Genomic DNA, 11,503 nt, shown 5'->3' on the forward strand with positions numbered 1-11,503 from the left:
AAGTTCAAGAATTGTATTAAGTAAATATCTAATAGAAGATGGCAACACTTAGTGAATAAAAGAAACACAAAGACAGTTAGTTTAACTTATTTTATTAAATAAAAACTAAACAAAAAAATATCTCTAATACTCATCACTCATTCCGCATCAACAAATATATATACACACACCAAGCTCAATCAAAGAGCCAAAAACTTGAGCACGTTTCTGCTGACAAAAAAATACCGAAACGTGCTCAAGTGTTCGATAATAATAATTTATATTACGTAATTGCAAAAAAAACCGAGAGATTTGAAATAGAATGGCGAAACACTGACCCAAATGGCTCCAGTAATTGAGGTCCAAATTTCGGGACTATACTAAATTTAAAACGTTCCCAAAACCCGATTATTCGGTTTTATTTTGTTCAGTCAATTTTGACGGTCGAGTAGATTTTCTTGACGAATATGCTGGTACCGACGTAGCCCACGGTACCACAAATTATACCCAAAACGCCACTGAACAGCGCCATGTAACCGAAGTAAAATGCAGTTTGGAACAATCCGTACATCCTAAATTTACGTAAAAAAAAGTTAAATAATAAACAAAACGGAAAATGTCACACTTACTTGGTTTTAAAGAAAAAGTAATAAATGGCATAAACGTAGACGTAAGCGGCCGTTGAAGCTGCAGCCAAGTAAGACGTCCATTGCCAACGATAATCTTCGGCGTTGAGTAGAAAGTATGTGCAAACAATGGTGACACATACAGTCACTATGATCAGAATAACGAATACCAGCAACATGAAACCGTAGACGTAGTAGATTTTGTAGGCCCAGAAAGAGGTGAATATAAAATACCTAATAAAAGCTTAAATAGTAAAAAGAACAAAAAAAGCGTTTACAGACGTACATTTCTATGAAAATGCTAGCAAAAGGCAAAATACCGCCTAGTAGAATAATCACTCCAGGTTCCATAAACCATTTCTTTTCTGGAATTGGCCTCGGAACAGCGTTAATTCTGAAATATATTACTCCTTTACGTTTTTGTAAAAAAGAGCCATCTGTCGACAAAAATGAACAATTTTGTGCTCAAATTTTGTAATCAAAATGTAAATATAACTTCTACATTGTTAAGACACCTTTTTTTTAATATACTTTAGTGGCCTAGGTAAAATTTGTATAAGTCATTTTAGTTTTTAGAGTTACCAGATAAAGTTGTGTCTGTACAGGTCCAAAATAAGCTTATTTTGTACTGCTTGAAAAAAATTACTATTATTTAGTTAACACTTTAAAATCAACTCACCTGCAAGGATAATCAGGTTGGCCAGCCAAATTTCTTCCTAATACTGTACCCACCAAGGTCAGGGGTAAAATCACAAATAGGCAAATAGCCACCACAGCAATCTATATAAAATAAAAAAAAAACTGTAAAAATGCACAAAATTCACTTTCTCCATACTCACCATAGTTTCAAAAGGTATGGCCCGTGATGCGTGATAGTACATTGCAATAAAATTAATGCAGAAAGCTGTACCGCAAACAAACACCGGCAACATAAAAGCGGACACCACCATTTGGCGGATCCACAATTTGCCGCCCATTCGGGCGTATAAAGACCCGCCAAAGTATCCGTTAACAGGTCCAGTGACTGCGTACACAAATATTGCAGTAGACAGCAACATACCCCTCCTTTAAAAATTCAAAAATGATTCTGACTGAGAAAAAGCTATTAACACAACTTTTACTCGGTGTATAACTCCCCCAGTATGGCAAATATAATAACACTCAAAACAACAGTAGTCAACTGATGACCAGCACCAATCAGAGCTGAGAATAGTAGAGGATCAGAGGCAGGCCTGAATACGTCACCGTGAACCTGTTTCCAACCATATTCATCGCCTAAATCGCGTTCCTAACCAAAACAGAAACATTAAAATCCATTTTTGGTGTATCCATACATCCATATCTCACCATATCATCAACGTCATCATCTTTGCTGTATCTAGCATAGTCTTTACGCAGGGTACGCATTAAAATCATTGAAACCAAACCAACAAGGAATATGACCATCATGAAGCTGTTGAAAATGCTGAACCAATGGATCTAAGCACATTTAAAAAAAATAAAAAATATTTTTAAAGGTCACGTGACTCTTTTTACAGTTCATAAAGTCGCATAACGATTTTTTATAATAAAAATTGTTTTAAAAGTCACGTGACTCTTTTTTTATATCAAACCTGAAGGTCACATGATTGTAAACAGTGAAATCATGTTTAAAGAGTCATGTGACCGTTTTTCAATTTGAACTACTCTTTTTGACAGTTCATAAAGTCGATGACGATTTTAAATACTCAAATTTTATTTTAACGGTCACGTGACTCTTATTTAATGCCAAAATGGAACCCTGAAGATCACATGACTGTAAATGACAAAATATTATTTGACGGGTCACGTGACTATTTTCAATAATTAAATTTAATTTTAAAGATTACGTGACCGTTTTTTAGTTTTAAACTCTAAATCTTGTGACTCATTTTAAGGTACAAATGGTCACATGACTGTTTTAAGATTAAACATGGAATTCATAATGTATTAAGTATAAAATAACCCCCATTGATGAATATCAAAAATTAAAACTAATAACAAATAACTAAACAAAAAATACAAGGAAGTGAAATGCAATTTTTAAAGAAAATACACAGAAAATCTGTTATTTTTTGACTAGAAACAGAACAAAAAATGTGACTTGTCAACTAGACAACGCCGCATTATGCCTTTAGTGGCATCTCAGGCTGCTTACTTAAATTAATTTTCAGTTCCATTGCCACTGTTTGTCTATACTTATCATTTAGTCTATGGTATAGGGAAGTATTAACATTAATTACAAGCCTTCTTGCAAGGAATTCAAAAATGAGATTCAAAACAGGGTGTTCCATTTAAAAATCAAAAATTGGTGTTCTTTCTGACTGATCTGGCAAGTCCAAAACATTTTGGAAAGAGAGTTTGGACCCAACCTAGGCTACACTCCGAATTGCAGTGAAAAATATTGAGTTTATGTCACTGATTTAATTGTGTAGTTCCTCCACTAAATAACAAGACACAAAACAGTTCTGTTTGAAGACTATTAAAAAAATTAACATTCTGCTTGTACTCACCCTGTGTTGAAAGAAGTTATGGTCCAAATACTTGTCAAAACGATCCTCAAACTTTGTGTCAGTCTTCTTCCATGTAACTTCATAAGTAAAACTCAATTTTTTTGATGGGGACAATTCCACTTTGTCTTCAGAGGTCAGATTAACATCAATGATTTGCTTGCCATTATAGCCTTAAAATTCACTGTTTGCAACAATTTTAAAACAATATAAAGATAAACTAACCAATCTCAAACTTTTTATGGGTCCAAATGTAGTAGTTGTTGTCCTTAACCTCCCCAACAACACCCCAAATTGGTAAATCATCAATATACATCTGGTACCAGTAGTGATTTTTTACTGCATAGACAAATGCTTTGTACTTTTCTTCATTTAATAATACAGCACAGTATTCAGTTTTAGCGACATTGCCTAAAAATCTCACTATGGAAGCACAGTCAGTAAAAATGTGAGAATATTCAAACTTTTAAATTCAATATCAATGCCACTGAATTCCAGCTCAACTCCTTGCAAAGCCTCACTCAAAGTTTCATGATAATGACTGATTGTTTCCTTGGAGCCTACACAAAATGGCAAAGAAAAGTAGGCATACGTCTCTTGCCTGTTGTGGTAAGGCCCCACTGTGTTCATCCACAACACTACTTCTTCATTATCTCCATACTGCAAATTTAAACAATGTACACTATTACACAAGTGTATTAGAACCAAATAAACATTATACAAATTGAGTAGGATTCATGTCAACTTACGATGTGATTGTGTTCATCCGAAAACGCCCCGACTATCAGCCAGAACAGCAGAAATCTGGAAATGTGGTGCATTTTGCCGGCGGCCGAATGTAAACGCTACCCCAGTTTAACAAAATTCGTCTGGATCGTCCTGGAAATTGCCAACAAATCACCTGGAAAATGGATTGTTTAACATTTCTACACGTAGCAATCCCTAATGGAAAACACTTATTAATGATTTGACAGCTGATATTGACGGTAAAATGTTCAGTGACATAAATTGTCTGTCAAAACAGTAGAAAGGAGTCTAGAAAAAATTTGAAACATTTGTAAAGACCTAGCAATTTTTGTAAGGTTTTCATACGTATTTACAACCTTTTGGAGTGTCTAAATTAATTCTAGAAGTCACTAAAACTTCTGAAAAACCTCTTGGAAGTTGAGGACATTTTACAAAGTTTCTGTCAAATTACTGGTTGGACAGCATAGTAATATAGAAAGGAAGATGAAAAGAAGAATAAAGACAACCTTTAACCTTACTTTTACTTTCATTTATTTATTTCACAGTTGTAAATTATTCATTTAAAAACAATTTCTACTATAGTTTTCTCGTTATTTCTATTTTCTGGCTGAATTTCACTCTGATCCAGTGCTAAATGTACAATAAATCAAAGCCACTATGCCCAATGTTACACGTCATAGCACTAGTGCAAAACAAGTAGCACCAGAAACCTCCAAACAGAAAATAGTGAAAACAGTGTACAACACTAGGTTCTTGCTGATTCTCTGGCAGTATGTGAGCAACCTGTTAATACCAGACCACCAGGCGGACGCCTTTCGTTTCATACCAACTGCCAATAAATCTGTTGGAGACCAGACTGTTGATCATCTATTAGGAGGCTTCTTGCGTTGGGATGCCCAACACTTTATGCACATAGCAAAGTATGGGTACACTTATGAACATACTATAGCCTTTTTTCCTTTATACCCTTTGGTTGGGGGTTTACTCAGTAGAGCTCTGTCATACATTTTAACTTTCTTATCACTGGAATCAATAATACTTGTAGTGTTAATCAGTTTGAACATAGTGTTTTTCAAATATGCCACATTAATGCTGTATAAATTAACTAAGGAGTTGTTTAGTGAGGATGTGGCCTATAAAAGTGCAGTGCTGTTTTGTTACAATCCAGCTTCAGTGTTTTTTATTGCACCTTACACTGAGGCTTTGTTTAGTTTGTTGAGTTTTTCTGTGATGTATCTCTGTGTTAAAATCTACCAGAAGAATCTTTCAGGGGGTTTTGTGCTGTTAAGTGTTTGTGTGGCTTTAAGTTTGGCAACTAGATCTAATGGTCTATTAAATGTGGGATTCTTTTGGTATTTAGTTATTTGCTTGTGGCTTACTGGTAGATCTAAAACTTTTCACAGTATTGTAACTTTAGTCCAGTGGACTTTGGTCCAGGTTACTCCATTTGTTTTGTACACTGCATATTGCAGGAATTTGTTTTGTTCTGGCTTTATTGAGGTAAGCCAGGAAGTCAAAAACCAAGCTTTAGCTGAGGGATATGTCCTGCCAGGACAAAGCCAGGAATTGTGTGTCAATTCTGTGCTCCCATATTCATATGTCCAGGCACATTACTGGAATGTTGGTTTTCTTAAATACTTCACTTTAAAGCAATTACCAAATTTTTTTCTGGCCCTACCAATAGTCTCGATAATCAGTGTAACAAGTTTACAACATTTTCTTAAAGTTGGCATTTTTCAGTTGTTCTCTATGGAGAGAAAACCGACTCTAAAGGACTTGAATCAGCCTCAACTCAATGTGTTTTATGCTCATGGACTTGCCTTGTCTTTATTCTGCTTTTTCTGTATTAATGTGCAAGTTTCTACTAGGATGTTATGCTCATCCAGTCCATTGTTGTACTGGATATGTGCTAGTAAATGTTCTGCTGGCTTCCCTTCTTTTAGAAATAGGCAAATTGGTTTTATTAGTGCATATTTTATGGGGTATTTTTTTATAGGAACTCTGATGTTTTGTAATTTTTTACCTTGGACTTAAGTTATAATGTTTGTTGTAAATTGTTATTATAAAAATTGTGATTAGTTAGGTGATTTTTATTTTTTTGAACTGTATTGGTAGTGCAATTGCCTGAAAGTGGTGTAAACGCCACCAAATTAAAAAGAGAAGTGTCAACTAAACAGCTGTGTTTTGGAAACACATGGGACTTGATTCATTTGACAAGCAGAGAAACTATAGATAACAAAATTTCATAGATATTTGCGCTTCTATTTGAATTTATCTAAAATTTATAGTTAAATGCTTAACGGTTGGGTGTTTTAAGGTGAAATGGCAGCCAAAATTAACCCCATAGACCCACCGTCTTCTGCTAGTTCAGACAGGTAAGTTTATGATTTTTTTTGGGGGGTTTCTAAAAATAGTAATATAAAACGTGTTTTTCAATGATTTAGGGTTTAACAGGTCATAGGGTGCAATTTTAATTTAATACTACAAATTAGTCGAAAAGTAATAACAATGCCTATACTTTAGAAATAGACAAGAATAAATAATGCTGAAAATCATAAACCATACAGGGCTGGAAGCTATAGGGCACTTATGGCTATTGGAGACTGTTCTCTAGAGTTCAGCATCTCTCATTGTGACAGTTTACAAATCCAGAACAGTAAAGGATCAATTTTTTAAAGTTTCTATAATCTACACACTTTTTGAAATTTTAAAATAACCAGTAGAAATAGTACTTTACCTAGTATTTCAACTGTCAAATTTTGTGATCATGATGTTACATTCGCTCTGAGTGGCTCAAAACAAAAAGACCCTAAACACTGAATGAGTACCCTGTCCCAATAAGTGTTTTTTCTTTTCAAAATTTCACAATTAATCTTGAAAGATTTACTCTGAAATACAACTAAAAAAAATTCCAATATGATTGTTAACCATTTATACATATGTATTGTATACACAGAAATGTATAAAACATTAGGTGCTCTAAAAAGTAAGAAAGCCATAAAACCAGGTGACATTTACTTACATACCTAGTTCAGTAGTGGTATTGTACTACTTTAATGGATTGGTTACAAATCTTTGTTTCTAATATGTTTTTAAATTAATTTCAGTGACCTAATAGATCCCCAAGAATATACAGAGTCTTATCCAGATCAAGAAGAACAGGAAGAGAGGAGTGGGGATTTTTACAATACCCCCGCATCCCCTATTACGGTACCATTTTGTCCCCGTCCAACATCTGCTGGTAAACCTTCTTTTTCAAGCTGTATTTGTGCACTGAGTTGATAAGTAAAAATGGGTAGTCAAAATAATACAGTGTGTTCATAAAAATGTCATTTTATGGAAGATAATGTGTAATACATTAACTGCCGTCCAAACACAATATTGGTTAGGGAAAAAAAGAAATTAGTGAAATCTGTTAAAGTATGATCTAATTACCCATTAGGTCAGACCGTTCCTGGTTTCTTATAAAAGTTAGAGTGTCAGTTTGTAGATCAGAAATATCCTAGTTGAAAAGTTAGGACTCAAAACGTATGTTACATTGTTTTTTATGTTACATTATCATGTATAGGGTGATTAAGTTAAGTAATAATTGGTAGGATCGCAAAAATCTCCTAGAGGCAGAAGGCAAAGAACAGTATCACTGAATCAAGCCACTACAACTCAAACTAAGACAGATGTCATTATAAGGTATGTATGACATTTTTTTTAAAAGTTATACACGGTTTACCATGAAAAGCAGTTAAGATATAAATGTTTAGTATTTGCAAAATAATACAATATCTTACGGGTAAAGATGGAATAGAGGTTGAATTTAAGTTTACTCAGGGAAACTTAGCAGCAGTTAGAGAATCTGGATAAAGTCCAAAATATTATTAACATCTTAAATCACCCTTTTCTTGATCGAAATCAGACTACTTGTACAATTTGAATACTATTTTGGACTTTACCATGTGTCTCCTAGGTATTTTTACCCAGGTGTATACTTATAATATAAAATTTTTTGGGTAGGACACCCCAAAGAACCATATACACTGCCGGCAGACCGCCATGGTACAACAGCGAAGGTCAAAAAGTCGAACCTTTTGTTATCGGTAATACAGTACTAAACCTGAAAAAAGCCAGGGATTAAGAGACATTTTTAGGAATATGCGGAGGATCAGCGTCGGGAAAAACGACGGTGGCTGAAAAAATTATCGAATACTTGGGTGTTCCTTGGGTAACTTTACTCAGCATGGACTCGTTCTACAAAGTCTTGACCGAAAAACAACACGAAACCGCTGAAAAAAACGAATACAATTTCGATCACCCCGACGCGTTCGATTGGGATTTATTAATTGCCACGTTGGAACGTTTGAAGGAGGGTCGAAAAGTGGAAGTGCCAATTTACAATTTTATGACCCACTCCAGAGAAAACAGGACCGTAAGTCGCCAGCTACATTTGGGTTGTACATAAGTCTAGGGATTTTTTTTATCTGTAGAAAACCATGTACGGTGCCAACGTTATAATCTTTGAGGGGATTTTAACTTTTCACAATCCTAAGGTGACTGAAATGTTGGACATGAAAATCTTTGTTGATACAGATGCCGATGTGCGATTGGCCCGAAGGTTGAAACGGGACATCAGTCAAAGGGGCCGCGATCTGGAGGGAGTGTTAAAACAGTATACCAATATGGTGCAACCGTCTTTCAATCATTATATTGCTCCATTGATGACGTATGCGGATATTATCGTGCCTAGAGGAGGAGAGAATGAAGTTGCAATCCAGTTGATTGTTCAGCACGTTCACACTCAACTGCAGTTGGTAAGTTGATGGTTTATAATACAATCAGTGAGTTGTATAGTATTGAATAACGGTAAATTATCGAGAACTTTCAGCTACAAATGTTCTCACAATTTTGAATATTTCTTCTTTGTTAAATTCTCAGTAATTTTAAACTCGATTCAACTCAACTTACAGTACAACCCATGTCTTTGGCAACCCCTCAGAGAAACACTTCTATTTGACATTTTATACTTTCAATTCACTGGTGAGTAGGTTTTGACAGATGTCACGTGTAGCAAGCAAAGTATTAAAGTGTTCCTTAAGGTTCCACCTGTCAAATTTTGCTACACGGAGCTGTAATTACAGAGTGGTTCCTTCAAGAAACACATCTAATTGCCTGAATTGTTGTTTTTGATGTTAAATTTTTTCATCATTCTCTTAGGCATTTTCTCCAAAAATTAAACCTTTGGTGTAGTCTTCCTCGTTTTTCTCTTCTGTTCTTTCTCATATGTTAAATAAGTTTGCTCAATTTGATTACACATGACTTCTGTTACTTTCAGCGCGGTTTTAAGTTGCGGGAAGAGTTAGCACACGCCTACGCTATGAATAGCGGCCCCAGACCGCCAACTGTAAAGCTGTTACCAACTACCCCCCAAATTAGAGGGTTGCACACGTTTATCCGGAACAAAGACACCCCCAGGGACGAGTTTATCTTTTACAGCAAAAGACTGATCCGACTCGTGATCGAGTACACGCTCAGTTTGATGGCTTTTAACGACAAAACCGTGGAAACACCGCAAGGAGTTTTGTATCATGGTACGTAAGTAAGTCAGTAAATAAAACTAAAATGCAATCATGTAAGCCGCACTTTTTGATCTACGAGAGTAAGGTAAAAATTGCTTATAGGTAAAAGAATGGCCACCAACAATATTTGCGGCGTGTCCATTTTGAGAGCGGGGGAAACGATGGAACAGGCCGTTTGTGACGTGTGTAAGGACATCAGGATCGGTAAAATTCTAATCCAGACCAATTTACAAACTGGCGAACCCGAGGTAATTTGGAAAGTGACATAATCTGACAGTTGATGATGATGAATTCATCTGGTTTGATGTTTTTAGCTGTCAAGTAACGTCATAGTTCCTCTAACCAAGTTCAAAGTAGATCTATTTAACTATTCTGTTGTCCCAAACATAGCATTGAATGATTAAGGAAAAAGGACAGTAGGCATGAGAAATCTAATGTACTTTTTGGCATGGCGTAGTTGCGGTCTTCTCATTCATACAGCATTGCATTGTATTGATGTAAAAAACTGAACTAATGGCAAAGAATAGCTATTTAATAAGAAGCTGAAAAGAAAAAGCGAATTAGAGAGAGATTGACTCTTTCTACGAAAGTTTAGCTTTGATAGTTGAATATCAGGAATTTTATTGGTTGGTCATTCAGGTTGTTGAAGAACGTTGCCATATATCTCAGAGCACATCAAATATTTGTTTTAAAACATCAGTTGAAAGTTAATAAGCGATATCTTCTAATGATTGACTCAAAAGAAGTGAGCAAATGATTATAAGAAATTAGTTTATATTTGACTATGAAAATTGGATACAATTTTTATTTCAAAATGAAATAAGATAAGAGACAACCGGCAACATGTTTAAATAGCTATTCTTTGCTAATGGTCTGTTACTGTACTTTACACATCATAATCCGATTTTTGACGGTGATAGAACACCCGAGAGAAAGTATTTCTGTTGTAATTGATTAGACAGTGTTTATGTCTTCTATTCATAGCAGAACATGGTCTCCGGATTGGTTCTACTGGTTTTTTATGGGGCAAATACGAGTCCTATTAACATCTTCTCTTAAGATTGGACCTAGATAGTTAAGACCTAATAGGTTAGGTTCAACTCATTAACTCTCAACTCTCTCCATAGCAAAATCCTACAGCTTCTTCACCACGTGGAATTTTGTATAATAATTATTGATTAGTGAAGAATTTTATTGGAAAACATTTATTCGTTTTAGCTCAATATTATACATTTGAGACGTGTTCGTAAAATGGTAATACAAAAACGTAAAAAAATCTTCTTTCAGAGAGAGAGAGTTCTATTCAGAGCGTTCCTATTTTATCACCGTTAAGAAGCATAGATAAAAAGTAAAAAAAAAAACTATAAACTATTTAATAGATGGGGAATATAATGATTCTTCTTCTATCTTCTAAATTAAGATAAACAAGGATGCACTCATTAACTAAAATATTTCTATAATACTTCCTACACTCCTTTCTTTCTTCTTGTTTTTTTTTTAACTGTCTCTCTTCAACTTTAGCTGTACTACTTAAGACTGCCGAAAGACATAAAAGACTATAAGGTAATCCTAATGGATGCCACCGTGGCAACTGGGGCTGCCGCCATGATGGCAATCCGGGTGCTCTTAGACCACGACGTGGCCGAAAGGAACATTATACTGGTAATGTTTTTCATCGTTTGTGGTGGCATTATCTAGATAGGAGTGATGTGTGCAGGTATCGCTGTTGATGGCCGAATCGGGGGTGCGATCCATAGCTTACGCCTTTCCCAACATCCAGATCGTTACCACCGCTATCGATCCGGAAATCAACGATAAATTTTACGTTCTTCCTGGTATCGGCAATTTTGGTGATCGGTATTTTGGAACCGAACCCAACGATGAGTGTTGAGAGTTCCTTCTTAAGTTATGCTTTTGTGTCCTAGTATTATGTTTAAGGCAGTACTTTATGGTATTAATTTGGCTATTTTGGTTGGTTTTCCTATTAGAGCGGTAAGTACTTACTGCTAGGCTGTATCTAGTGATTTTTTTTAAGAATAATTTAGCTGACGTGGTT

At 35.2% G+C, this 11,503-nt stretch overlaps 3 protein-coding genes across 4 annotated transcripts; 2 read left to right on the plus strand and 1 right to left on the minus strand.

The window, feature by feature from the left end:
• Positions 1-76: 76 nt before the first annotated feature.
• Positions 77-4,102, minus strand: TM9SF3 (transmembrane 9 superfamily protein member 3). Its single transcript, XM_081983330.1, has 11 exons — positions 3,883-4,102; positions 3,598-3,793; positions 3,359-3,544; positions 3,137-3,306; positions 1,953-2,084; positions 1,727-1,893; positions 1,445-1,670; positions 1,285-1,385; positions 892-999; positions 609-839; positions 77-551 (listed from the first exon to the last, which is right to left on the minus strand). Exons 1-11 carry the CDS (start codon positions 3,952-3,954, stop codon positions 407-409), a joined length of 1,734 nt encoding a protein of 577 aa, XP_081839456.1. The 5' UTR covers positions 3,955-4,102; the 3' UTR covers positions 77-406.
• A 284-nt stretch (positions 4,103-4,386) lies between these two features.
• Positions 4,387-5,960, plus strand: PIG-V (phosphatidylinositol glycan anchor biosynthesis class V). The gene has a single exon (XM_081983338.1). The coding sequence runs from the start codon at positions 4,538-4,540 to the stop codon at positions 5,912-5,914; it is 1,377 nt and encodes a 458-aa protein (XP_081839464.1). The 5' UTR covers positions 4,387-4,537; the 3' UTR covers positions 5,915-5,960.
• An 82-nt stretch (positions 5,961-6,042) lies between these two features.
• Positions 6,043-11,496, plus strand: l(2)k01209 (uridine-cytidine kinase-like lethal (2) k01209). Of its 2 annotated transcripts, XM_081983331.1 has the most exons (10): positions 6,052-6,255; positions 6,988-7,121; positions 7,477-7,567; positions 7,889-7,971; positions 8,023-8,300; positions 8,359-8,682; positions 9,204-9,459; positions 9,550-9,695; positions 10,969-11,109; positions 11,165-11,496. In XM_081983331.1, exons 1-10 carry the CDS (start codon positions 6,203-6,205, stop codon positions 11,336-11,338), a joined length of 1,680 nt encoding a protein of 559 aa, XP_081839457.1. In that variant the 5' UTR covers positions 6,052-6,202; the 3' UTR covers positions 11,339-11,496. The 2 variants fall into 2 exon arrangements, with proteins under 2 accessions (XP_081839458.1, XP_081839457.1); XM_081983332.1 differs by lacking the exons at positions 10,969-11,109; positions 11,165-11,496 and adding an exon at positions 9,762-10,650 and having other exon boundaries at positions 6,043-6,255.
• Positions 11,497-11,503: the final 7 nt, after the last annotated feature.

The sequence above is a fragment of the Ips typographus genome, linkage group LG7, assembly GCF_016097725.1.
Source record: "Ips typographus isolate SLU linkage group LG7, UJ_Ityp_2.0, whole genome shotgun sequence".
NCBI lineage: Eukaryota > Metazoa > Arthropoda > Insecta > Coleoptera > Curculionidae > Ips > Ips typographus.

Bases quoted from the DNA above. Each gene is read 5' to 3' on its own strand.
- TM9SF3 (XM_081983330.1), bottom strand. From the start codon at position 3,954: ATGCACCACATTTCCAGATTTCTGCTGTTCTGGCTGATAGTCGGGGCG. The intron at 3,794-3,882 runs GTAAGTTGACAT...TTAAATTTGCAG, and splicing joins CGGATGAACACAATCACATC to TATGGAGATAATGAAGAAGT. The intron at 1,894-1,952 runs GTGAGATATGGA...TGTTTTGGTTAG, and splicing joins ATGATGACGTTGATGATATG to GAACGCGATTTAGGCGATGA.
- PIG-V (XM_081983338.1), top strand. From the start codon at position 4,538: ATGCCCAATGTTACACGTCATAGCACTAGTGCAAAACAAGTAGCACCA.